This window comes from Denticeps clupeoides, chromosome 12, assembly GCF_900700375.1.
Source record: "Denticeps clupeoides chromosome 12, fDenClu1.1, whole genome shotgun sequence".
Lineage (NCBI taxonomy): Eukaryota > Metazoa > Chordata > Actinopteri > Clupeiformes > Denticipitidae > Denticeps > Denticeps clupeoides.
The window spans coordinates 19,688,902-19,714,358 of NC_041718.1; the positions used below are offsets into that span (position 1 = coordinate 19,688,902).

The 25,457-nt window shown below is 46.2% G+C and overlaps 4 protein-coding genes across 9 annotated transcripts; 2 read left to right on the forward strand and 2 right to left on the reverse strand.

The window, feature by feature from the left end:
• Positions 1-50: 50 nt before the first annotated feature.
• On the reverse strand, positions 51-6,400 carry cry4 (cryptochrome circadian regulator 4). 3 transcript variants are annotated; one of them, XM_028997396.1, is made up of 11 exons: positions 5,925-6,182; positions 5,031-5,489; positions 4,828-4,944; positions 3,744-3,894; positions 3,493-3,633; positions 3,219-3,389; positions 2,521-2,661; positions 2,312-2,463; positions 2,084-2,181; positions 1,311-1,421; positions 51-1,043 (listed from the first exon to the last, which is right to left on the reverse strand). In XM_028997396.1, the coding sequence occupies exons 2-11, from the start codon at positions 5,441-5,443 to the stop codon at positions 838-840; spliced, it is 1,701 nt and encodes a 566-aa protein (XP_028853229.1). In that variant the 5' UTR covers positions 5,444-5,489; positions 5,925-6,182; the 3' UTR covers positions 51-837. The 3 variants fall into 3 exon arrangements, with proteins under 3 accessions (XP_028853229.1, XP_028853228.1, XP_028853227.1); XM_028997395.1 differs by lacking the exon at positions 5,925-6,182 and adding an exon at positions 6,262-6,400 and having other exon boundaries at positions 2,312-2,661; XM_028997394.1 differs by having other exon boundaries at positions 2,312-2,661.
• Positions 6,401-10,268: 3,868 nt separating this feature from the next.
• On the forward strand, positions 10,269-18,952 carry dennd2db (DENN/MADD domain containing 2Db). Of its 2 annotated transcripts, XM_028997397.1 has the most exons (13): positions 10,269-10,476; positions 10,636-10,731; positions 12,380-12,558; positions 12,892-13,004; positions 13,998-14,067; positions 14,168-14,245; positions 15,669-15,809; positions 15,891-16,039; positions 17,346-17,517; positions 17,696-17,746; positions 18,140-18,221; positions 18,369-18,608; positions 18,699-18,951. In XM_028997397.1, the coding sequence occupies exons 2-13, from the start codon at positions 10,644-10,646 to the stop codon at positions 18,776-18,778; spliced, it is 1,443 nt and encodes a 480-aa protein (XP_028853230.1). In that variant the 5' UTR covers positions 10,269-10,476; positions 10,636-10,643; the 3' UTR covers positions 18,779-18,951. The 2 variants fall into 2 exon arrangements, with proteins under 2 accessions (XP_028853230.1, XP_028853231.1); XM_028997398.1 differs by lacking the exon at positions 10,269-10,476 and having other exon boundaries at positions 10,642-10,731; positions 12,380-12,610; positions 18,699-18,952.
• Positions 18,953-18,960: 8 nt separating this feature from the next.
• On the reverse strand, positions 18,961-22,715 carry dram2b (DNA-damage regulated autophagy modulator 2b). Its single transcript, XM_028997399.1, has 8 exons — positions 22,562-22,715; positions 21,712-21,844; positions 21,519-21,586; positions 20,730-20,872; positions 20,469-20,646; positions 20,191-20,273; positions 20,022-20,114; positions 18,961-19,934 (listed from the first exon to the last, which is right to left on the reverse strand). The coding sequence occupies exons 2-8, from the start codon at positions 21,840-21,842 to the stop codon at positions 19,812-19,814; spliced, it is 819 nt and encodes a 272-aa protein (XP_028853232.1). The 5' UTR covers positions 21,843-21,844; positions 22,562-22,715; the 3' UTR covers positions 18,961-19,811.
• A 630-nt stretch (positions 22,716-23,345) lies between these two features.
• Positions 23,346-25,341, forward strand: sycp3 (synaptonemal complex protein 3). 3 transcript variants are annotated; one of them, XM_028997924.1, is made up of 10 exons: positions 23,346-23,591; positions 23,748-23,814; positions 23,902-23,953; positions 24,032-24,066; positions 24,152-24,269; positions 24,455-24,554; positions 24,620-24,718; positions 24,800-24,904; positions 24,990-25,018; positions 25,201-25,341. In XM_028997924.1, the coding sequence occupies exons 2-10, from the start codon at positions 23,781-23,783 to the stop codon at positions 25,274-25,276; spliced, it is 648 nt and encodes a 215-aa protein (XP_028853757.1). In that variant the 5' UTR covers positions 23,346-23,591; positions 23,748-23,780; the 3' UTR covers positions 25,277-25,341. The 3 variants fall into 3 exon arrangements, with proteins under 3 accessions (XP_028853757.1, XP_028853758.1, XP_028853759.1); XM_028997925.1 differs by having other exon boundaries at positions 24,990-25,047; positions 25,201-25,225; XM_028997926.1 differs by lacking the exon at positions 24,620-24,718.
• Positions 25,342-25,457: the final 116 nt, after the last annotated feature.

The window sequence follows — 25,457 nt, forward strand, 5'->3', positions numbered from 1 at the left end:
CGTCAACGTAGCATAATAATAGGACGTTAAAATAAAAAAAGAAAAACGTACACCATAAAAAGTACTTTATTAAAGGCATTATTTAGCACATTTATAAAATCTCCTACACGTACTGCTCTATTCACTAGGGTGAATAGAACAACCGGACACCCAGCAGGAGGTGAAACTGGGTCCATTTGCTCACTGCATCTGTCACCTGTAAGCCACTTAACTGAATTACATGGTGAACTGGATAAGCAGGTGGACACCAAATAGAACATTATAACATTTACTTTAAAAAAATGCAATTTTTTTTAATGGTAAATGTGTTTGTTTTTTTTAAACAACTGTCAGTGGAGCTCTCTTGTGCAAAATCCACTGTTCACGTTTTGAAGACACTACTGGAAGACGGTCGATGTACGTTGACAATCCACTGGCCTTTTCAAGTTATCTTAACAAAAACTGAAACTTCTCCAGATCACATTGCTTCTTGTGCCTCGTTGAGCGTTACCGCATATCGTCTGTTGCCATTCCGACCATATATTACTTATGAAGTCTTAATGCATGCTACATGTAACAGTCCATCGATGAGGCCAGACATTTAAGATTCATATGCATGATTCTTTGGATACATGTGCAGAATGGCTCAGGTGGCTACATATTAAAGATATAACAAGCATGCAAACCAGAAACTACTGCTTAAACGAGGTATGTCATTTGTAACACTGGATAATGCACAATCCAGATGAACAGAGAAGAGCTGGAGAACCTGGAGAATGCACCCTGTACAACATGCATAATTGTCCGTGGTAACCACTGCTTGTTGGAAGAAGACTTGTTTTGCAGTTTGGTCTGAGGTCACATGACCTCGCTGCTGATCTCCGGCAGGCGGACCGCCTCTGGGGTCCAGCTGCAGGCCCGGCCGCCATGCTCGCCCCCCGAGCTGCAGCGCTTCCTACTGCTGGCCGCGCTGCTGCAGCTCCGCCCGGCGCTCTCGTCGGCCCCCGGGCCCTCCTCCTGCGCGTGCCTCTTCGCGCCGATCTCCATCGGGTCATCGGCCACATCTGTGTGTCACACGTACATCGGATCAATTCTCTATTTCACGTGTAAAGTAACCGAGCGTGCACGGCAGTCAAATATGATAAATAATTCATTTGTCTCTTGTGAAGCCAATGAATGCTGCTGCAGCTCTACATGGAAACCTCCCACCCCTGCAGCAGCTGTGGCTGCACCTGGATGGAACCTCAACGGTTAATCTCATTTTCACGTTCCTGACAGCTGGCACATTTAACATCTTTTCTCCATGTGTGTGTGTGTGTGTGTGTGTGTACCTCTGGTAAGCTCTGCCGTGTTCCCCTGCTCACTGCGCACTTGTTTCATCAACTCCAGGTTCCTCTCGCTAACCTCCTGGTGGCTGACCATGGGCAGTGGATAGTCTTTGCCTAAAATTCGCAATGGAAACAAAACAGTGCCTCTCATTTTATAGAGCAATATTAATAAAAGGAGTCGATTGTTTGTAGCGGTAGGACGAAACGTGGTCAACAAGTAAGAACATGGTGATCAGGGGTGTAAAACAGGTCTACGGTTTCAGAACTGAATCTTGGATCAGTCCGTTCTGGGCATATAAACTACAATCCAAAACAAATGCACAACCTCTGCCCTACAGCAAACGCTAGCGAGGTCTACAGAGTAAGAGGGCCGGGCTCAGCAGGAGCTTCTTCCTACAGGCCGTCAAAATACAAAATGCTGGCCTATCATTTACATTTACCAGACGCCCTTATCCAGAGCGACTTACAATCAGTAGTTACAGGGACAGTCCCCCCCCCCCCTGGAGACACTCAGGGTTAAGTGTCCTGCTCAGGGACACGATGGTAGTAAGTGGAGTTTGAACCTGGGTCTTCTGGTTCTGGTTCATAGGCGAGTGTGGCCACTACTAGGCCACTACCACCCGCAGGACAGGACAGGTAATCCTCAACACACGCAACAGGCCTTTATTTTACCCCTTCCGTTCGGTCTTTGACAAAGTCTTTCAGTTCTATGCTACTCAATAGATGAACAAACAAGTAGATGAATAAATATGATTGGTTTTGTTTTTGTTTCGTACCGATGACGCAGCCCGCCTGCAGCTGGACCTCCTCTGGCGCGTTCCATGGCTCGTAGATGTACTTCGAGGGGAAATTCTTCAGAACTGGCAAATACTTCCTGTATAAGAAAACAGGGAACAGAACAAATGACATCCCTCGTTCTATACATAGAGCGTTCGTCCTAATTTACTCTGCTACTGGCTCCACTGGGAAGTTATTGTGGGAACCGGACGCAGGTCAGGTGGTACCTCAGGTACTGTCCCTCCGGGTCCGTCCGTCGACCGAAGCGCACAGGGCAGAATATGCGCGTGTAGTGGTGGAAGAACGCGCTGGCCGACAACCACATCCAGTTGCCAGCGTTTATACTGTAGTCGGCGTCCAGCAGGTACTCCTCAAACACCTGAACACACAATGCGGTAAATATACCACCAACTGACCATTCCACTCGTCTCCTCACCTTCATTCCCTCCTCCCAGCTGATCCACAGGTCACCTCTGGTGAGGAAGCAGGCCACGGCGTGCCGGGCCAGGTGGTGGATCCAGCCCTCCTGCCTCAGCTGGGTCATGATGGCGTCGATCCAGGGGAAGCCGGTCTGGCCCTGAGGCGTGCAGTGGAAGAGCCGCGTTACCACATTAGCGGAGTTGAAGGTGGTGGTAGTAGTAGCCTAGTGGGTAACACACTCGACTATGAACCAGAAGACCCAGGTTCAAACCCCACTTACTACCGTTGTGTCCCTGAGCAGGACACTTAACCCTGGGTGTCTCCAGGGGGGGGCTGTCCCTGTAACTACCTACTGTAAATCGCTCTGGATAAGGGTGTCTGATAAATGCCGTAAAAATTTAAGGTACCATAGCTTTATATGCTTTGGTTTCTCCAGGCAGTGAATCTGGTGGGGGCAGTGGTGGCCTAGCGGTTAAGGAAGCATAATCAGAAGGTTGCCGGTTCGAATCCCGAGCCGCCAAGGTGCCACTGAGCAAAGCACCGTCCCCACACACTGCTTCCCGGGCGCCTATCATGGCTGCCCACTGCTCACCAAGGGTGATGGGTTAAAAGCAGAGGACACATTTCACTGTGTCACCGTGTGCTGTGCATCACAAGTGACAATCACTTCACTTTTTTTTTTTCTTCTATAAGTGGAAATCACTGCCGTCTTACCCTCTTCCACTTCTGCAGAGCCTCTTGGTTGTCGTACCAGCCGATCTGCAGGCATATGGGGTTTCCTTCCATTTTGGTGAAATTGGGCGTGGCAGAAGCCACGGTGTAGAAGAACTCCCTCCACAAGACCTGACCCTGCAGGGAGACCGGGGGCAGGGAGTGGTTCTTCGACTGGAGACACGGAAAGACAAAAGAAAACCCGCAGTTATGACCCGGCGCTCAGTTTCGTTCCTGTGATCTTCTCCGGGCGGCTTCATTCTGTACTGCTGCACACCTGCGCATATATACTGGACAGTCGATGGTAGAAGGTGCGGACAGACAGGCAGCCCAGGCTGAGGTAGGGGCTGAGGCCGGTTGTGCTGGGCAACAGGGAGTTAGGGATGGTGCGGGGTTTGGAGAAATTTGCCACCCAGCCCTGAAGCATACAACAAGGGGAAACAAAATAAAACCATTATAATGATTCACATCTGAACGGCATGCAATTGTCACTTTTCTAACCTAATGAAGCACCCCGTTACTCTGTACCTGACTCTGGAAGTGCTGCTCCAGCCTCTTCAGGGCGTGGCTCTCCCCACCTGGCCACAGAACCTCTGGCTCCACCTCCAGGCCCAGCTCCTCAAATGTGGGCACCCGGTCCTTCTCGTCATCCCCGTCCTGTCTGGGTGTCAGGCACTTCCTGTGAAAGAACAGAACCGGTCATTTCCAGCCTTTGGACATGTGATTTGGAGAGTTGCAGTAACAATCTAGAGCAAACCACTGATTTCATGATAATATATTTTTAAAAATAAATCTGTAACACTAATTTACATCCAATTTTTAGAAACTTTTTATTCCAAGCCAATTGTGAGTTACTTCTGTCCAAAAATCCCAATTTCCAAATGGTCAAGAGAGAGATATATATATATCTATAGAGAGAGGGAGAGAGATAGATAGATAGATAGATAGACAGACAGATAGTTGATCCACATAATTATTCTCCTTTGTTGTCCCTGGCTGGTGGAACAACTTGCCCGGCTCCATTCGACTAGCCACCGCCTTTAAGAAGCAGTTGAAAACAGACTTGTTTAAAAAGTATTTCAGACTTACACACACATCACAAAAAAAGCACTTAATTCCTTAGCATGTTCTTTTCCTGACAAGTTTGGCCTTATCAGGGCTCATAGTTTTGTAAACTCAAAACCTATAGAAACCGAATGAGAACTGCTGGTGTCTTTGGGAAAAAAAAAAGTCTGCTAAGTAAAGTAATAATTCTGTTTGTTTTTTTTAGTGCAAACCAATGAAACCCATCTGAACCCACCTCAGCACACACAGATGATGTGTTGATGAAACATTTACATTTACAGCATTTATCAGACGCCCTTATCCAGAGCGACATACAATCAGTAGTTACAGGGACAGTCCCCCTGGAGCAACTCAGGGTTAAGTGTCTTGCTCAGGGATACAATGGTAGTAAGTGGGATTCTGGTTCATAGGCGAGTGTGTTACCCACTAGGCTACTACCACCCTTCAAGGTTCATGTTTCTAGATGTAAAAACACCAGCGCTTCCGAATTTAAATGAATGTGGACACGTGATTACTGATTGTGAGCATGGAGGCGTGATTATTTTACTGGAAGTCTGCTGTGGTGATATCTCTGGCAGGTTTGTCCGGTTCTCCCAAGAAAGACAGCACGTGGAGGAACTTCTTGTAGGTCAGAGGGGGCTTCCCGTCATTGGTTTTAATTATCCTGGGACGTGGATAGAAAAACACAGATGAAGCAGAGTGATAAGAGTCCTGAGTCAATTTACTAAATTAGATCATTTTCCTACGTACCTTTTGACATCGTAAAGGGTGTGGGCCACACAGCTGATTATGCTGAGCCCCAACTCGCCGGCCAGGCCGCGTAGCCCCGCCTCCAACTGGACGCAATGGGGCTCCACCTCCGAATCGAAACTGATCTGTGTGATTCCCCAACGGGCAACCAGGTGTCTCACCACGTCCAGGTACGGGCCCTGCAGCACGTGCAGACGTGAGCCCCGCTCCTGTAGGCTGCTGTGGAGGTCCTCCAGGCTCTGCAGGATGAAGCGCCACCGCAAAGGGCCAATGTGCGCCGAGGCTGCCATGAGCTGGCGGTCCAAAACGTAGACAGGGTAGACGGCCGCAGACGACTCCATCGCCGCCAGCAGAGAGGGGTTGTCGTGGAGACGCAGACCCTTGTTAAAGAGGTGGATGGTGCGGTGGGTCATGGTTGCAGGAGCCAGGACACTGGCTGTGATGTTTTCTAAATTAGGACTAAGAGAGAGAGAGAGAGTAAGAGACCATAAAGACTACCTAGATTAATTATTAAATGGCCTTCCACATTAAACTTTGCACAAGGGCGACTGTTTCATTTCAAGAAAGAACAGCGTGTTCCCAAGGACACGTGACCCGAGAAGTAGGTCAAACGGAGGAGAATGTAGGTCAGACCGTCGCGCCCCCTACAGGTGGCCAGTGCACAGCGCAGCCAGCGCCAGCAGCAAACCGATCAACAAGCGAATAACACGGAGAGCCCAGAGCGCCGCTGCTGACGATACTGAATTATCAGACGCCGAGGCAGAACAAGCGGCGGGCCTGGCTGCTGATCCCAGGCCAGCCTTACAGAGATTATCCCCCAGCCCTCCGATCTGGAGGGGCCGGGCATTGTTTACACGCACGTGTAAACGCGACAGCAGCGGAATAAAATCTTACCCGGCGGCCAGGCGAGCAGCGGACCTCTGATTTCAACCTTCAGCCTTCAGTGGTCCGTCAGCTGCGCAGCCAGCGGGACTGGCATGGTGGCTAAACGCGCGGAAAGCAAAACGCGTACGACGTCTACGAACGCTCGGGCGTGGTTTTAACGGCGCCTCGGGCCATTCGCGCCGGTCAGAGGGCACAGACGTATCGGCATCAATGGCGACGTGCATTAGCCGCTGGTCCGCCAGCTTCTCTGCGGACCGAACCATTCAGACGTATCCGGTGTGTCGCTGAATCAACCCAGCCAGCGTGACTCCAGATGACAATTAAACTGGCCGAAAAAAAAACTTACACGTCCAATAAATTGGTCGGAGGCGACGCGAGGAAAAACCCAGTAGAATAGCACCACTGTAATTAACCAGTAGCCGACGTCGTCTCCCCTCTGGTCGTGGATTCGACCACAACTGTTTACACGCGCACGTGAACGGCCGTGGCCGTTCCGGCTCTTCTCGGCGATTCGGATCTTTTGGTTCGTTTTCCCTGAGAAGCACCGATCAGTTGTCCGAATTTCAGCTGCACTTTAGCCGTGCAGATTGGTCATTAGTGTACCTTGAGTACCAACACACACATTTGTTCTGGCGATATGACACTTTTAATACACAAAGTGAACTGTTCACTGGAAAGAACCGGCTCCTGTCATCGAGAATCATTAGTCCGTGAACCATAGGACCTCAGCAGCCACATGCCGATCAATACCGAGTGGGGGCGCTCTCCGTTTCCAAATCAGCGAGGTCTTGAAGTTTGGGCACAAATTTCACTTCTGTGCTTAATGAGGTCTTCTGTGCTCTGTCTCCATGAGGAGATAACCTACCACTCGAAATATTTGTCTACACAAAATCGTGTTTCTCCCCAAATGTTAATTTTCTATTGGATCCAACAACATGGGCCAGCCTGCATTCTCCAACATAAGAGTGGAGAGAAATGTGATTGGCTAAATGCACATTTTGGACATGTTGCTCTGAATAAGGGAGTCTAATTAATACAATAAACATACGACCAACTCTCCTTCTCGACTCACATCATCAATCTTTCCACACAAATCCGTCCTTATCAACAAGCGATCAACACAGGCCACCCAGATACTGGTTCAGACAGGACTACTGTAACTCCCTTCTAACTGGTCTACCTCTATGTACCATCCGACCTCTACAACTCATACAAAATGCAGCAGCATGACTGATCTTCAACCTTCCCAAATTCTCCCACACCGCCCCTCTGCTACGTTCCCTCCACTGGCTCCCAGTAGCTGCACGCATCAGGTTCAAAATACTGATGCTGGCCTACAAAGCCAAACATGGAGTAGCACCATCCTACCTCACAACCCTTATTACACCTCGCACTGCACCTCGTATACTCCGAGCCTCCAGTACTGCTCGCCTGGTCCCTCCATCTCTGAAGGTAAAAGGAAAACATTCATCTAGACTCTTCTCCGTCTTGGCCCCTCGGTGGTGGAATGAACTTCCCCTCGAGGTCAGAACAGCTCAGTCACTGAGCACCTTCACACGGCAGCTCAAGACCTTCCTCTTTAGAGAATATTTAGATGAACTTGTAACCTTCTTCTTGTCTGACTTCTGTATAGAAACTAGAACAGAGTGAATAAAAAGGTTGTATTCATAGTTGGGGGTCCTAGTGAACCGGAACTGATCACTTCATCCATGGTAACATGGAAGCACGCTGTAAGTCGCTCTGGATCAGGGCATCTGCCAAATGCATTAAATGTAAATGTACCCTAAAGCCTTAAATTTGTCCTAAAAGTACCCCAACCATCGTTAAATGTGCCCTACGTGCACCCCGTCGCCCCCTAGAGGCGTCATGGCGCCCCTGCGGCCTGCGGAGCGCGTTTAAGGTGGAACCGAAGTCGTCGGCGGACGGGAGTCTTTCCGGCGGCTCCGGCGCGATGGCAGGTGAGCTCCACGAACAGAGGCGTCTGGCTGTTAGAAACAAGCCAGCATGGTGCGAAGCAGGAGGGAGGATCGCCCACTCCGGGCAAAAAAAAAAAAAAATACATATATATATCTCATTCAGACTTTTATCAACCAATTTTTAGCGACTGGCGTATTAAAAGCGCGCAGTTTCTGCTTTAAAGTATAATAAGATGCGCCCCGTGGAAAGTTTTTTTTTTTTAATTAGCAATTCAACGATACTTTCTGCAGTTACAAGAAGCGGCGAAAGTAAAATCGTTTTTTTACGCGTTATGAGTCCAGTCATATATATTAGTTTTTTTATTGTGTTTGTTTACCGAATTGGGGCGTTTCTCAGTTTTCTTAAATGTCTGAAGTGAGGTTTTTCGTGGTATATATTTTTTTTTTTTTTTTTTAAGAAGTGGGGACTGAAAGGCGTTTGGTTGCAGCGGAGTGTCGGATTTATGCAGAGCAACAAAAACACCCAGAGTTTAATACTCAGACACTCGGAGTACTCTGGGACGATGAGCTTAAAGCTGGAGTAGCTGTTTTATACATTTACATTTACATTTATGGCATTTGGCAGACGCCCTTATCCACAGCGACTTACAACGTGCTTTCAAGTTACCATCGATGAAGAGATCAATTCCGGTTCACTAGGACCCCAACTATGAATACATCTATTTTATTCACTCTGTTGAAGATTCTGTACACAAAGTTCGACAACAAGAAAATTACAATTTAATCTAAATATTCTTTAAAGAGGAAGGTCTTGAGCTGCCGTGTGAAGGTGCTCAGTGACTGAGCTGTTCTGACCTCGAGGGGAAGTTCATTCCACCACCGAGGGGCCAAGATGGAGAAGAGTCTAGATGAGCGTCTTCCTTTTACCTTCAGAGATGGAGGGACCAGGCGAGCAGTACTGGAGGCTCGGAGTATACGAGGTGCAGTGTGAGGTGTAATAAGGGCTGTGAGGTAGGATGGTGCTACTCCATGTTTGGCTTTGTAGGCCAGCATCAGTATTTAGAACCTGATGCGTGCAGCTACTGGGAGCCAGTGGGGGGAACGTAGCAGAGGGGCGGTGTGGGAGAACTTGGGACGGTTGAAGATCAGTCGTGCTGCTGCATTTTGTATGAGTTGTAGAGGTCGGATGGTACATAGTGGTAGACCAGCTAGAAGGGAGTTGCAGTAGTCCAGTCGTGAGATTACTAGGGACTGAACCAGTAGTTGGGTGGCCTGGGTTGACAGGTAAGGGCGGATTCGTCTGATATTGTAGAGAAGGAATCTACATGAGCGGGAAAGATTGCTGATGTGAGTTGAGAAGGAGAGTTGGTTGTCTATTGTTACTCCAAGGTTGTGGGCTGTTGCAGAAGGAGAGAGCTGTGAGTTGTCTAGGTAAATATCAAGATCCTGATGTGGTGAAGAATCTGCTGGAATGAATATTAGTTCAGTTTTGGTGGGATTGAGTTGGAGGTGATGGGCAGTTTTACACTCTGGGACGATGGGCTTAAAGCTGGAGTAGCTGTTTTATACTCTGGGACGATGGGCTTAAAGCTGGAGTAGCTGTTTTATACTCTGGGACGATGGGCTTAAAGCTGGAGTAGCTGTTTTATACTCTGTGACGATGGAGTACCTGTTTTACACTCTGGGACGATGGAGTACCTGTTTTACACTCTGGGACGATGAGCTTAAAGCCGGAGTAGCAGTTTTATACTCTGGGACGATGGAGTAGCAGTTTTACACTCTGGGACGATGAGCTTAAAGCTGGAGTAGCAGTTTTATTCTCTGGGATGGTGGGAGTAAAGACGGAGTAGCTGTTTTATACTCTGGGATGGTGGGAGTAAAGACGGAGTAGCAGTTTTACACTCTGGGATGGTGGGAGTAAAGACGGAGTAACAGTTTTACACTCTGGGATGGTGGGAGTAAAGACGGAGTAGCAGTTTTACGCTCTGGGATGGTGGGAGTAAAGACGGAGTAACAGTTTTACACTCTGGGATGGTGGGAGTAAAGACGGAGTAACAGTTTTACACTCTGGGATGGTGGGAGTAAAGACGGAGTAGCAGTTTTACGCTCTGGGATGGTGGGAGTAAAGACGGAGTAGCAGTTTTACGCTCTGGGATGGTGGGAGTAGAGCCGGAGTAGCAGCTTTACGCTCTGGGATGTTGGGAGTAGAGCCAGAGTAGCAGTTTTACGCTCTGGGATGGTGGGAGTAGAGCCGGAGTAGCAGTTTTACGTTTTACATTCTGACAACAGCAGAAGGTGAAGGCTGAAAACGAGTTTTTACACCGGGGTTATTAAAAACCACACAGAGTGCAGGAATGTGACAGAAAGTGACAGATCCAGTCCTGCAGGCTCAGAGACGCGTGACTCAGCTGCCTCATTTTGTGTGTATATGTGCGTGTTTTTCGTCCTCCGTCTGATTGGCCCTCCCACCCTTTACTTCCACAGCAGCTCCCCTTGTTGTCTTTGTTGTAGTCGAGGTCGGGCAGGTTGTCAGTATTGCTGAGGCACCGTCACCTTCTTTACGGATTTGAGAAAAAAAAAACAAAAAACGGAACATTCATCTAAAAATGAACATTGTCAACTCTGCAGCGCTGTGATTGCTTTCGGTATGACATGAGAATGAAGTGGTGATGGTTTTTAAATGATCTTCAGAGCACAATAATTTTACTAATCTGGATTTTACTAATTTTACTAAACTGAATTTTACTAATCCAGCCCTCTGTCTGGTTTAAGAGTTTAAGTTTTTTTTTTCTTTTCTTTCCCAGGTTCCATTATGTCCCGCGAGGCTTTTGAAGGCAACAGCAGCACCCTGGGGAAACTGGGCTCCCTTTTCTCCAACCTGCAGAAGTTGCAGAGGGGCCGTGAGTGTCGAATTTCTCCGGCCTTTCTCAAGGGCACGCGGTTATGTAATAATTACGTGTTGCTCGTCCGCTTATCTCCTGATCCTTGGTTTTACTCTCGGCAGAATTCATTGTTTGACAGATTCAGTAATTGATGGTGTTGCTAAGCTGTAGCCGTGTTTAAAACGATCCTGGCGTGTGCGGTGGTGAGGATCGAAACTGTGCAGTCACATCTTGGCGTGAATTTGCATGTCCGGCTCAGTAAACTTGTTGAACGGGGTCGGCGTCGGATCGGATTTTGGTTTCATGTGTGCAGATTTTACAAACCCAGAAATGCGATGAGGTTGTTTTAAAAAAAAAAAAAAAAAAAAAAAAAAAAAAAATCTAAAAGAAAAGGATTTCGTCTTTTTTTATTTTACCGGGTCTGATAGTCGCCAGCTTGCATGGTGGGGCTCCTGGTAGGGAAACGTCTGGTTCCTGCTGTGATCGAAAAGACTTTCTCTGTATTCAGAGGGGTCGCAGAATGAGTCCTTCAAACTTTCACGCTGGTTTACGGAGAACGAATCATTCAAATGTTTACGCCGGTTTACGGAGGACTTGTTCAGACTGATACTAATGGACCATAATCATATATTCAAACATTTACATACACATATTGCTTTGTAGATGTCTGCCATATATATATATATATATATATTTGGTGTTATTATGATGTGTAGGTGTTGCAGAGGCCTGATGTGTTGAAGTATTTTACAAAATTCTCCTTCCAAACATCATCTTTTGTTTATTCAATAAGAAATCACATAATGTTGCTTGTCATGTAAAACCTCCTGCTGCAGTTACAAGTCATATATTTTACTACTACTGCTGGCATTATTATTGTCTTTTTGTCTTCTGTTTTTTTTTTTTTTTTACTTCTGTATTCCTTTTGTTGTTTGTTTGATTGCGCAGAGAAGTTGAAATTTGGTACGTGGTCTGAAAATGAACCCCTTTACAGATTACCGGTAATTTGAGTGCTGCTTTATAAGAACAACATTTATTTCTTATAAAGCCCATAATCACATACAGTATGTCTCAAAGGGCTTTGACAGACCCTACTGTTGACACCCCCTCACTTGACCCATCTGCACACAAAGAAAACAAAAAAGGAAGAAAGAAACCTTGCGAAGGAGTGATACAGAGAGGGACGAAGTCCAAAGTGTGGTATAGAGCATCTGTCCATGTTTGGAGGTGCTGGACAGTGCAGAGTCCAGTGTCATGGTGTACATTACGTGTCCATTGTGATGTTACTGGTCCATTTGAAGGCCCATGAAGCTTTAGTTGTTACGCGTTGCATCGTGCATTGAGATCATATTTCTTATCTTTGCAACATCTCTGCAATCTTGTATGTAGATTATTATCTACATACGAATCGAATGAGGGACCTGCGACACCTAGATCCTTCCGTACTTGGTGAGATAGAAAGCCGATCCAGAGCTCTGATGTAGTCAGACGGCTTACGTCTGGTTGCATGAGGCCCAAATACAAGAGCTTCTGTCTTATCAGGGTTTAACAGGCTTTCACGGGTTGGTGAGAAGAATAATAATATGAACGTATTTAATATAATAGCCGTGTAGTTGTAATGTGTTGTGTTTTTCTGAAAACATCTGACGTCTGGTTTGACTCTTAGGGACGGAGAAGACCCCGGCTCTACCTCCGTCCAGCTCCCTGGCCTCTGCTGGCCCCCGTTCACATGACCCGGGGCATCTCAGCGGGCAGTTCTTCTTCGAGTACCTGGTGGTGGTCGGCCTCAAGAGGAAAGCGGAGGCCGGGAGTTACGAGCCCCAGATCACGTACCAGTTCCCCAAGGTGTGAAGCAGAAGAACATTTCTTCTGCTCGTCCCTGCTTCTTTCTCACCAGGTTATGTGAGAATATTATAAAAGGAGCAAACTTCACCATTTGTTCTCCAGTTTTTAGTATTGACAGTACTGATGATGAGAAGTAACGTTCCAACCTGTTGATGGACTGGTGTCTCAATCAGGAGGTGATCCAGCCCTGAGATGTAGGATTATTTGTGGCTTTTTTTGTGGGCTGCTCATGCTCATAATTTCCCCAGGAGGATATGATATATGGGCCGTAGTTGTGTAGAAAATAGAGGAATGTGGGTGTAACTGGGGTGTCCTGCTCCTCCACCTTCTCAGAGGGACAGTCTGGCCAAGTTTCAGAAGGAGGAGGAGGAGAAGTCGCTGAAGGCCATCGCACTGTTCTGCTTCCCCGAGGGGGTTAACTGGGCGCCACTGACCGAGTATCCCAGGTACGAGGATCTGCCTACTCACAATATGAAAACCTTGTACATGTATTACTTTTACTGATGATCATGGACGACGCGGCCGGGCGAATCCCAGACTCTTGACTGACTGATCTGAGGGCGGATGTGTGTACTCTGAACCCACCTGTGCACCTTCACCCACTTCCTGTGCATCTTGACGAGCGCGGCCCCCACATCGCAGTGTGTGGTACACAGGATGCGGTCTCGCCGTGTGCTGGAGTGTGTTGCGCCGCACGAAAGCCTGACGGGCGTTTGCAGAACCTTGCAGAAGGCGCAGTGTTAACGTCGTCCGCGGGAGAATGGAGAGGCCGAGAATTACGAACGAGCGTGCGGCCGTCGTCGGTGTTCATGCCGGTGAATCCTGGCGTCTGAAGGTCCTCCTAGCTTCAGCACTGATGCTCGGATGGTTTCGATATCTCACACGCGCACTCGAAAGAACCGCCTGCGTTGTTAGCACATGGCATGTTCCAACATGCATGTTGTCGCCTGGTTTCGTCCGCTTTAAATGATCCTCCTGTCGGGTGAATCCTGGCGTCCCAGCTCACCACGCTCGTTTGTGTGTGTGGTGTTTGAATATAAATGGAAAATCACATCCTCGTATCCGCCTCAACGACTAGCCGAGACTATCACCACTTTTAAGAAGCAGGTGAAAACCCTCTTGTTCAAAAAGTATTACAGACAAATCTAACACTTACACACGCACATGCGTACACATTGCACAAACAATACAAAAATGTATAAATACATTATAATTTTTTCTTCGTCTAGCACCTAACAATCTCTGAGCATGCTCTTCACTGACAAGTTGAGCCTTATCAGGGCTCTTAGTTTGTAAACTCAATATTCTATAGAAATCGAACGAGAATTGCTGGTGTCTTCCTCTTGTAAGTCGCTTTGGATAAAAGCGTCTGCTAAATAAAGTAAAGTAAAGTAAACTCCTCTGTTTAATTTTTTGCTCCCCTGCTGTGTGTTTTGCAGCGAAACCTTCTCCTTCGTTCTGACTGAGGTTGACGGCAGCCGGAGGAACGGGTACTGCAGGCGGCTGCTGGTAACCAGACCGTGTTCCTCCATGGTGAAGCGCTCCCGAGTGTTAAGAGATGACGAGGTTAACCTATATCTGCTTTCTGGCCCCCGATGGTGCTGTGCAGCCCAGCGGGAGAGGAGCACGACCTCCAGAGGCTTACTGCATCATCAGCCGGCTGGCCTGCTTCGGACTCTTCTCCAAGGTCCTCGTCCACTCTCATTTCATGACGCGGCAGGGTTCTACCTCACATGTGCAGGAGAACCTCTGCAGGTTTCTCGGGGCTCCAGCTCTTTCATTTAGCAGTGCAGTGAGACGTTGCATCACCGTTCCGGGAAAATGAAAGCGTGTTCATGACTACACAGTCTGGGGTTCATCATTCATCTTCTTTAGAATCGTTGTAATGAGATAATGAGTTCCTCTCCATTGTTTGATTCCCGTGCTTCCGTGATATGGATCAGTGTGACTTTCCATATCCTGCTCTGCGTAATGCTGTTGAAATGGAAGGGGATTTCTTTTATTTTTTTACTCTTTCGCTCTACGCAAACCTCTCACTGACTTTTAATGCAACGTGATATGACTGCCTGCGCCCAACCGCACAAGCCTAACAGACACTTTCTGCTTCTGGTATTTTTATGCTAAGGAAAGACAGAAGCACAATGTGAAACCTTGTGGTGGACCACAGTCCTCTCGGGCAAAGGCGAAATGTGGGTAATGAAAATGAAGCCACACACCTGGAAACAAACACTTCTTTACGTAACTGACCAGGAGAACTAAATCTTTTCTTTGTAAATTGCGGCGTGATTCAGTTTGACCTTCAAAATTTACCAAGAATTTTGGAAAAAAAAAAAAAAAGTAATAAGCAATTAATACTTAATCAGAGTTGTGATGTACTTTTCAAAATTTGGATTTTGAATTGATTTCTAGGTCATTTTCTAAGAATTTTTGAGATAATAAATTTCAGGTTTTTGTGCCATAATCAGCCATAATTTCACTATGTTCTTATGGTCATTAAAAACCTGAAAAGTGATGGAATTTGAACAGAGAATTTTCCACGTCTTGAAACGTTTTGGAATACAAAATAAACCTAAAGAATTATGTAAAAGTCATTTTAAGTACAATGTTTAAAACAAGCACAGGTCTACAGTATCTTTGCAAGTTTTACGTAGTGAACCACGTCACCTGGTGTGTGTTGCTTCCGTTTTCCAGCTCCTTCGCAGCTGTGTGATTCATTCAAGGATTAATTTTTTTTAATAAATGTATTTATTTTTTAAGTCATGTAAATTACAGGTGTAATTTTTTTTTAATACTTTTCTCTTCTCCAAATTTGCATAAATTTCAGAGAACATATGCTCAGAAAATTTGCCTCAATCACTGAAAAGTCATGGAAATGGTTAAAATGTGTAAGAACCTTGTATGTACAAAAAATCCATATATAAGGAACTACATATTTTGTCATAATTGAATATAAATCGAAGAGTAATTTACATACCTGGATGCAATTTAATTTTTTTTTCCATTGCTCATGTAGATAATTGATGCTCTCAGTATATCACCTTTGGGATGGTCAGTAACCCCGCCCCCTTTAACATTGTGGAGGCTGAACCTCACTCTGTTTTTGGCTGCAGATCTTCGACGAGGTGGAGAAGCGCAGGCAGAAATCTATGGCCATGATCTACCCCTTCATGCAGAGCCTGAGGGAGGCGCCGGTCCCCGCCCCCGGCAACACTGTCAAAATCACAAGCTTCATCCCGGAGTCAGGCACAGAGGTGTGCTGGTCTGTAACGTGTCACACATGTCTTGTTGTCCCCTGGAGGCCTGTCGTCCTGATGATCTGTGGTCCCGTGTAGATCATCAGTCTGACGCGACCGGTGGACTCACGGCTGGAGCACGTGGATTTCCGCGCATTGTTCCGCTGCCTGGGGGACGAGGAGGTGCTGGAGGTCTTCGCTGCCACCGTGTTGGAGCGACGGATCATCTTCATTGCAGATGAGCTCAGGTACGTCCATGTGATTACCAGCTGATGTCTGGTTTTGATGCTGTTGGTTGGTGACCCCTGGTTTTCTAATTGGCTGTAGCGTACATCATTATATTTAATTCCCACTAGCTTAATCACATAATGCAGACGATCACTCACACAGTTCTATGTACACACAGTTCTATGCATGCACACAAAATGTGATGTTATTGAAACAAATGGACCAATACACAGATCTACGGGATGGATAAATGGGGCGTAATAAATGTTTTCTACATTTTTAAACCTTAGTAGGGCTGTCAATCGATTAAAAATGAATCTTGATTCATTCTTAGACTAAAGCCTGCAAATATTTAAAACTAATACAGAGGGTGTGGGAATGAGTCTCAGATCATGATGGTACATTCACACATATGCAGGCTTCACCAGAGGCATTTCCCATTCGCTTTGCATTGAATTGTGGGGCATTTTCTTCATGTTGCTTAAAGTAAAAAAAAAAAAAGAAAAAAGTTAAACTCTTCAACTTATTGTAATTGGCCAATTGGGTTTATTGGATGTTAAGTCGCTGTGTTAACATGTTGCAGGTCCTAGAGTTTCGGTCATATTTCGTTTACTGTCCTATCTCTCTAAACAGGTGAAATAATTTTAGGTTAATTTACTGTGCCATACATAAAACTTTTCTTCCACAAATCTGAGCAATTAACAACAACCCTAATAATAAAATTATTAATGAAACACCCCAAAACCTGAGGCGGTGGTGGTTTAGTGGAATGTCTCTTACCTGAGTGTACAGTGAACAAAATACAGCTGTGTAAATTTTATTTTAGTATCCAGTACCTCAGGATATTAGAATGTTGTAATTTATGATAGTCACAGTACAGAAATGTCCATCATTTATACACTCAGTACTTGGCAGGGGCTGATATTTTCCACAATATTTCACAGTTCTGAGATGCAGTAGTACATCAGCAGTGGGGAAAAAATAGCAGATTGAGACCAACCAGCCCAAGCAACACGTGAACGTCGTAATTTAATTCGTAGCCCTCAGGTCTGTTTAAATGAGCCAAAGTTTGCCTTAAAGCGGGAATGAACTGAATTAAGAACTTTATGAAATTAACGTCCTAATTTCCTGATTAAAGGCTCTTTCATGTCGTTGGGGAATGTTTCAGTAAAATAAGAAAAATGTTGCAAAATGTGTTTGTGATTATTAGTAGTTGTCAAGCATTTTATGTTTCTGATTACTTTTCCAATTGACAAACATCCAACTAATCGATTTGATGGATTGTTGAGCTGATCATTAGTTGCCTCTCTGGCGTATCATCTGCAGCACCCTCTCTCAGGTTCTCCACGCCGTGGCGGCCCTGCTCTACCCGTTCGCCTGGCAGCACACCTTCATCTCCATCGTGCCCACCGTCCTCATCGACGTGGTCATGGCTCCCACACCCTACCTGCTGGGCATCACCAGTCGCATGCGCGACTCAATCACCGACACGAGCGATGTGAGTGGCCGCCAGGTTACCATAGCAACCAGCTGCTGCCTTTGCTGCGCCGGCGTGGGATGAGTGTTTACTCCAGAGCCGAGAGAAGCTCGAGGGTCTCCAGCTGTCCGGTGACATTCATTAAATGCAAACTGGATTAGCGAGGAGGCGGCGCTGATGAGATGTTCTTGTTTTCCAGCTACTTATTGTGGACCTGAGCGACGGCGCAAAAGAGAGGTTGATCAAAACGGTGAGTTGTTCGTCAGATAGCGATATGCATGGCTCACCCGTTAATTCCATTTGCACACACGGCCAAAGATTCCTTTCATAGACACATACGTTTTGTTGAGAACCCTTGGCTGAGTGTCATTTACATTTACTGCATTTATCAGACGCCCTTATCCAGAGCGATTAACAATCAGTAGTGACAGGGACAGTCCCCCCCTGGAGACACTCAGGGTTAAGTGTCTTGCTCAGGGACACAATGGTAGTAAGTGGGGTTTGAACCTGGGTCTTCTGGTTCATAGGCAAGTGTGTTACCCACTAGGCTACTACCACCCTGTCAGAAGCAAGATCACAGAGTGAATTATTTATTCATAAATTCACACCACACAGTTAACTACTAGTTTCTTTTTTTTGACAGACTGAAGATGAGGACACGATTATCCCACCCAAATTACAGGAAGAGCTCCTACAGGCTCTTGGTTCCAGAAAGAAGAACTCGAGTGGGTTCAGTTCCACCATGTTTTGAGTAGATAAAAAGTTCATAGTTGCCTGATTTTATATCAGGTTGCCTTGTTCCATTCCTGTGGCTGACCGGGACAGAGAATCTAGGCCAGACTCATACCGAAAGTGCTGTGCTTGACTTCCAGCGGAGGAGGAGCTGAACAAGGTCGTGTCTGAGGCCTTCCTGTCTTTCTTCGTCAAGACGGTGGGTCACTTCACTGGTCACGTGAGGCGCCGCGGCGGCAGCCAGACGGCCATCTTTCACAAGGAGAAGTTCTGCAAGGCCGCCGAGCCCAAGGCCAACCGGCCTTTCGTCACCCTCTTCAGCAAGACGCAGATGTTTGACATCTTCATCCAGCACGTAGAAAGGAATCCACACCAGGAAGGTCAGAGGTCACAATGGTTTATAAAAAGTTCTTATGCTGAATAAGCCCAATATTTGATGAATGTTCGGTTGTGTTTTCTAATCTTTTCAGGCTTTTTCCACAAGAAAATCGCTGCGTACCAGAAGGCAGAGAAGACAAAGGGTGGATGGGCGAGGGGCAGAGTCGTGTAGAGTTTGGGAGGTGCTGCTAGCTCCATTATGGTTTTATAAAATGTATGGTTTTATAAAAGATTTATTTATAATATTAACATGTTTTTTTATAAATGTGTTTTTAAATGTAAATGTGTATTCCATGTGTATGTAAATATCCCTTTATTCTGTTCACATCAATAAAAGACTGATATGACATTCACTTTATACATAAAGATATTCTTAGCCAAACATTTACTGAAAATCAGGCATTAGTCTTCATTTGATTTAGTTTGCAAAATTGCACCTGATTAAGAAGTTTTTAAAAGGTCATGCTGTCTGGTCCCATTTTGCACAAGTCATAAAAAAAAATTACAAATAAATTTAGAACAAGATGAATATTATGCTTTAATTTAATCTGCTAAAAAAGATTCATTGAACTGTAAACATTAAAATGTTAAAGTGAGATGCATAAAGCCAAAGTTGATGCAACTTGCACAGAAGTGAATACTGAGCAGCTGGAATACAGTACATTCCAGGACATGAGAATATATTAAAACATGCAGAAGGTTGCATTGCTGAACCAGTCTGGTCCTCATCCTAGACCTTTATTTTGCCTGATTAAGGTTTAATTGAGTTCGTAGGTTCTCCAGGTTTAGGACTGTATTTGGGGTGAGATCAGGTAAAGGTGGCTCCATCTCTGACCTCTTGGGTTCTACTGGCCCCTTGCGGCCAGCGGTAATAATGCACAGTCCACCTGCGACCCCTAGAGGTGACGCCACAGATTTCAGGTTCTTCTCAAATCGTAAAAAAAAAAAAAAAACTTAAAAAAAAAAAAAGTGCCCCAAAAACAAAACGAGGGGAAAAAGCTAATAATATTCAGATATAGCCTTCACTCGGATCAGTCATAAACGTCAGAGCATTCAATGTTCAACTACAGTGCACGCGTCGCCATGGTCTCATTAAAATGTAGAATTAAATACTGTTAAAATATCACAAGAGCTTCTCGTGAGAGTTCATGACCCTGCCTTGAGTAATAATGAGCCCTCAGCTCCCAAAGCGGCCCAGCTGAGGTTTAGATGCTCCCGGCAAGTAAAGGCGACGTCTCTCCGGGGCTGAGGGGGGTGGTGGCGCCGTAGTTCGCCGGTTCGTACAGGTGACTGGCCTGCAGCTCCGCCTCTGCTCTCAAGCTGATTTTCTACACACAAAAAGACACTCCAGATTCGAGGCCGCATCACGAGAGACGGGGCCGCACGAGGACGCGTCATAACCCCCCCCCCCTCACCTGGAAGTCCCGGACGTAGGTGAGAAAGAAGCTGACGAAGGACAGGGCGAGTGACCACTCGGACACGGTGCTGACGATGTGAGCCGTGTAGCCCTGGCGCAACGACAGTCAGCCTCCGTTTTCACCGGGACCAAATAAAAATGAGCAAATAAACAGAAAGTGTCCTCACCGGCTCTCCCGGCGTCCAGTGCAGCTTCTTGGAAACCTCCACGCCCGGCAAACTGCTGTACATGATGACCGAAGACACGAACACTGAGGAGCCAGCAGGTCAAGGGTCAACCATCAGATCTCACAGCCTGCTGTCTATATACATTTTCTCATTGCTGATATCATTACGTTCGTATTTGAATATATTTTTAGGCTAACATTGTGGATGTTTATATTAGGTTAATGAAATAAGTTTAATTAAATAAATGCAGACATAAACCCGGCGAAAGGGAAGGATACTGCTGACGATGCTGACCACGGACCACACCCCCACGCCGAACCGCGTCCAGAATACGCTCTTCTTGTGGATGTGAGGCTGCATCTGGTAGGACACGAGCGTCTGCACGATGATGTAGAGCGCCCCGATCCCAAACGTCATCGCCGCGCCCACAATGTGCACAGAGAACAGGGTGGTCTTCTGCGGGGCGACAGTGCGGACGCGTGAGCGGAGCGCGCCACGGCCACGGGGCCGTTCGGTTCCCGGGGGCCCCCGGATCGTACCTGGAAGTTCCCGACGACGCACATGCCGAACGAGCTGATGCCGCCGAGCACCAGGCCCAGCAGGTTCAACTGGTGCAGACGGGACTCTTCCCAGCCTGTCAGGGCCTGGACCTGCTTGTAGCGCACATACGTGGTAGCGATGCCTGTCAGGCAAAGGGAAGAAATGTAAATATCATATACCCCATTTCACCACGGGGTTCATGTGATCAAGTGCGAGGCCGTTAAGGAGGAAATTCCACTGGTATCTGCGAATTTGGATGTAGCTCAATGTCGCCTTTGTACAAGTTTTTTTTTTTTTCCCCCAGTTGTCACATAAAGTGTAGTGAACTAAGTACGTGATCAAAACGGTAGGCCTTGGTAGGCCTTTACCTCCTACATTTGCACGCATTGCGTAAAACCGAGGACATCTCTTTTAATGTTACATGTATAAAACGTTTATATATTCTTTACATTGCCTCTCGTGTTCTTGTTCATGTGGAACTCTTATCCACTGAAGAAATTCACTCACGTCTACTTTACTGAACAAATGTGCGACAACTGGTCCATAAACACGCCACAGAACTGTTACGATTACACCGTCTCGTCGTGTAGCGAACTAAGTACAGGACAAAATAACCGATTCATGGGGCTAGAATTTGGTAAAAATTAAAAGAACGTTCAGGTTCAAATCCCACTTACTACCATCGTGTCCCTGAGCAAGACACTTAACCCTGAGTGTCTACCAGGGGGGGGACTGTCCCTGTAACTACTGACTGGTAAATGCCGTAAAATGTAAATGTGATAAGTTACCGAGGAACGCAGAGATGTTGAGCATGATCCCAAACACACATCGCTCAGGCGCTTCGCTTCCCGTGTCGCTACGAACCAACACACACAAACAGATCATGAAAATGAACCAGGACTGTATTTACCAGACTGTATTTATTTTGCGGGTTTAAACATTTTACAGGTTTAATGGCACCTTTTTGCAGCAGCTGCTCACCTGATGTACGGCACGAAGGCGTCCACGTGCTTCAGCACCACGGCGGTGACGTACGCAAACAGGAAGGTGGCGGCGTTCCACAGCACGAGCGCCACGGGTAGGGCGCACAGGCCCTGCTGGAACCACCACATGCCTGCAGGCACACACACACACACATATACATAAAAAAAACACATACACACGCACATATACACACAAACACACACAAACATATACACAAAAACACACACGCGCACATATATATACATACAAAAACACACGCGCACGCATGCACACACATATACACAAAAACACATGCACACACATATACACAAACACACGCACGCGCGCACACTCAAACACACACACACACACACACACACATACATACATACAAAACACACATGCACATATACACACACAAATATATATACACAAACACAAAAAAAACACACATGCACATACACACACTCAAAAACACACAAAACACACGCACATAAACACATTTATACACAACCACCACCACACACACACACACACACACACATTACACACACTGTATTACATTAAATCATGTGCACGCATGATGCTGCTGCTCTCCGCGGTAACTGCGCATCCGCATTACGACAGTATCGCTTCCCCTTCAACTCAAACAGAGAACTTAACTAAAACTGGCCACGTATGAAGATTAATCATTAAACATTCAACGCTTCATACACATTTACCAGTCAAATGTGGACATGTGTCAAACTTGGGATGAAGTGACTTCAAATTTGCCATTAATAAGTACAAGACATCTGTCTCGGCTTTAAAATTCTGGAATTAAAACACAAATGTGGGAAAAACAAAACTTAAAGTCGGCGGTCTTTACCTCAAACCCCGAGTGTCATCTCATAGTAAGACGACCGGTGGTGTCCGCGTCAAGTTTAACGTCGGAAATGTGTCAGGAATTAAATGGTGTGAAAAGCGCCCGACTTGTCATGTCGGGGCTCCGTTTACTGAAGCCGCTCGACCCGCCGTGCGGCGCCGACGCAGAAAAACACGTCCGGTTTTTCACTGGACGCACATGACCCGGATGAAGCAGCTTGACCACCAAGAGCGACGACTCCGGTTCACGGTACGGCGAATCGGCCGTAATTCCACTACGTTACGTTTAGCGAGCGTGTGGAAGGTTTCACGCCGTGTAAATCAACGAGGGGAAGGTATTCCCACATTAGTCGCGTTTTGATCACGGCTACGTTTTCTTACATTAACAGCATTTATCAGACTTACTACAATGAGTAGTGAAACCCGGGTCTTCTGGTTCATAGGCGAGCGAGTTACCCACTTGAATAGCACCACGTTTTAAAATATTGGTAGGCCTTTACCTCCTACATTTGCACGAATTGTGTAAAACTGAGGACATCTCTTTTAATGTTATGTGTATAAAACGTTTATATATTCCTTACATTGCCTCTCGTGTTCTTGTTCATGTGGAACTCTTATCCACTGAAGAAATTCACTCACGTCTACTTTACTGAACAAATGTGCGACAACTGGTCCATAAACACGCCACAGAACTGTTACGATTACACCGTCTCGTCGGGTAAGGCGCTCTTGGGCGGGGGACAGAGCGACCCCTGGCGTCCGTCCTGCGTAACCACGAGTCCAGCGCCGTCCGTCATCCTTATTTAACGAGCAAAAAATAAAAAGTCACCTTTTAACAAATAACAAACGGTGACGATAAGCGGTGACAAACCGTCGAATGCTAGACACTTCTTTTTAAAATAGGGATTGGCCCAGTTGTCTGAACGTCGCGGGTCACTTTTTATTCCACCGTTTCCGGGGCAGCGAGTATCTTCCCGCCTAAAGTCGCTCTCTCAGAAGTTAGCCTTTAGCCTGACCGGAACTTATCAAGAAATGTAAGTTTAAACACAAATGTCATAGCAAATGTCAATTTTGTTACTCGATGTAACTTGCACATGGTCTTTTATTATTAAAAATACTATATAAATGCAAATTAGCTAGTGGTTCTCTCAGGTGAATCGATTTGACACATTTTTTTTTGTCACTGTCAGTCAAACAATAACTTCAGCTGAGGATTCAGAAAAATGTCCCGGAAGAATGTATTTTTGGGGCAAACGGGTAATTTCACTGTTTTTTTAACAAAAAACATATAATTGGATATTTACTATATCTTTATATTATTATCTGCACCATTGATTTTCCTAGGTGAGACTGCATCGACCGGCAGAAGAAAAAGATGTGTGGACGTCACATCAGGGTATTTTCCCAGTAAAACACAATAGTGATTAAATAGTCGATTAAAAGTGGTTCATTTAATACATGCATGATCTCACAGGGAGGACTTGAAATCCATCATGGGTGCATTTGGAGGTGACGTAGGACATCGCTGCGTACTAAACCTTGTTTATTACTGGTAGCCACGAGCCCTGAGCAGGCCTGTGGTCTCCTTCCGCAGTCGACCTGAGCGGGGCCCTCCTTGCCAAGAGAAAGCGCTTCCAGACCTTCAGCAGCACGTCCGTGAAGGCCTGCAGGCAGAAGGTAGCCAGGGTGCTGCAGTCCCAGCAGAAGGCCAGGTGACATGTACCCAGAGGTCCCTTTTTTCACGAGACAGTGACGCGATGTCTGTAGAGCAAGAGACTCTGCTCTCCTGTTGTTCTCTGATGTTCTTCAACATTTATTACCGCTTTGTTTCACACTTTTACGTACATTAAAACAGGCCCATTATAAGCCATGCCTGTCTGTATATGATAAATGACAGGAGCATGTGCACCGAGGAGTTCTCTGCTCAGCTGGACGCAGTCTACCATCAGTGGCAGAGCGACGTGCAGACGTCCAGGGAGCAGGGAGAGAAGCTGAAGGTGAGAGGGCTGAAGCGCACCAATAATTGACCCAAGCGGTAGTGAGAACGCGTGCTCTCCGCTAGGCGATGTTCCAGCACCAGCAGAAGATGTTTCAGCACATGAGGGCCGCCCAGGGACAGAGGCTGAAATCCCTTAAGTGCCTTTTGGACCAGTACATCCAAGTAACGATGCTCACGAGACACGGTTCCCTGCCGAAGTGCTGGCTGCTCATTGAACTTTGACGTTCCTTCTCCACCCAACAGCAGCTGGGAGAGTTTGAAAGGACCCACAGTCAGGAGCAGGAGGCCGTGTTGAGCGAGTTGCGCCAGGAGATGGTGCAGCTGCACGAAAAGCTTCTCCTCAGCACCGTGGGTAGAACCGCAACCCCTAACACTTCACGTCGCCACTATGGGATAAATGGCTTATTTTACTATATATTGCTTTTATTTTCAGCAACAGCAAGAGATGGCATCAGTTCGCAGGTCCCTGCAGTCAATGCTGTTATAAATGGGTGAAATTATTTACAAGACTACCAATGCCTTTAAATGAATGAGTTCTGATGTGCTATAAATGATTAATTAAAATTGGATTCAAGTCAAAGCAAGAAAATGAAACCTGTTATCATAAATATAGCAATCTTTATTTGTTTTTTGTTTTTTTACAGGTGCTTTTATTCCAAAAATGAGAACAGCGAATCTTACAAACGAACAGACAGAATCAGCTCAACTCAGTTAGTCTGAAACAGTCAGCGCACACAATGTTGTACGTAACTGTACACTGGGGTTAATGTAGCCCTGCCAGAAACGCAATTACTAACATAGTGTAAAATGCTCATTTATTACCGAATGAAAGAAACTTTATAGCAGGCAGTACAGTAGCAGGTGGCCTACATGTTGAACTCAACAGGTCATGTGATTCTAA

Coding starts and splice junctions, on each gene's coding strand:
- cry4 (XM_028997395.1), bottom strand. CDS start 5,443: ATGACCCACCGCACCATCCACCTCTTTAACAAGGGTCTGCGTCTCCAC. Junction 3,390..3,492: donor TGTCCAGTATATATGCGCAG/GTGTGCAGCAGT, acceptor CCGTGTCTCCAG/TCGAAGAACCACTCCCTGCC. Junction 1,044..1,310: donor CACGGCAGAGCTTACCAGAG/GTACACACACAC, acceptor TGTGACACACAG/ATGTGGCCGATGACCCGATG.
- dennd2db (XM_028997397.1), top strand. CDS start 10,644: ATGTCCCGCGAGGCTTTTGAAGGCAACAGCAGCACCCTGGGGAAACTG. Junction 10,732..12,379: donor GCAGAAGTTGCAGAGGGGCC/GTGAGTGTCGAA, acceptor TTTGACTCTTAG/GGACGGAGAAGACCCCGGCT. Junction 13,005..13,997: donor CCACTGACCGAGTATCCCAG/GTACGAGGATCT, acceptor TGTGTTTTGCAG/CGAAACCTTCTCCTTCGTTC.
- dram2b (XM_028997399.1), bottom strand. CDS start 21,842: ATGTGGTGGTTCCAGCAGGGCCTGTGCGCCCTACCCGTGGCGCTCGTG. Junction 21,587..21,711: donor GCCTTCGTGCCGTACATCAG/GTGAGCAGCTGC, acceptor GTTGGTTCGTAG/CGACACGGGAAGCGAAGCGC. Junction 20,873..21,518: donor CAACATCTCTGCGTTCCTCG/GTAACTTATCAC, acceptor TTTGCCTGACAG/GCATCGCTACCACGTATGTG.
- sycp3 (XM_028997924.1), top strand. CDS start 23,781: ATGTCCCGGAAGAATGTATTTTTGGGGCAAACGG. Junction 24,067..24,151: donor CATCATGGGTGCATTTGGAG/GTGACGTAGGAC, acceptor CTCCTTCCGCAG/TCGACCTGAGCGGGGCCCTC. Junction 25,019..25,200: donor GAGATGGCATCAGTTCGCAG/GTCCCTGCAGTC, acceptor GTTTTTTTACAG/GTGCTTTTATTCCAAAAATG.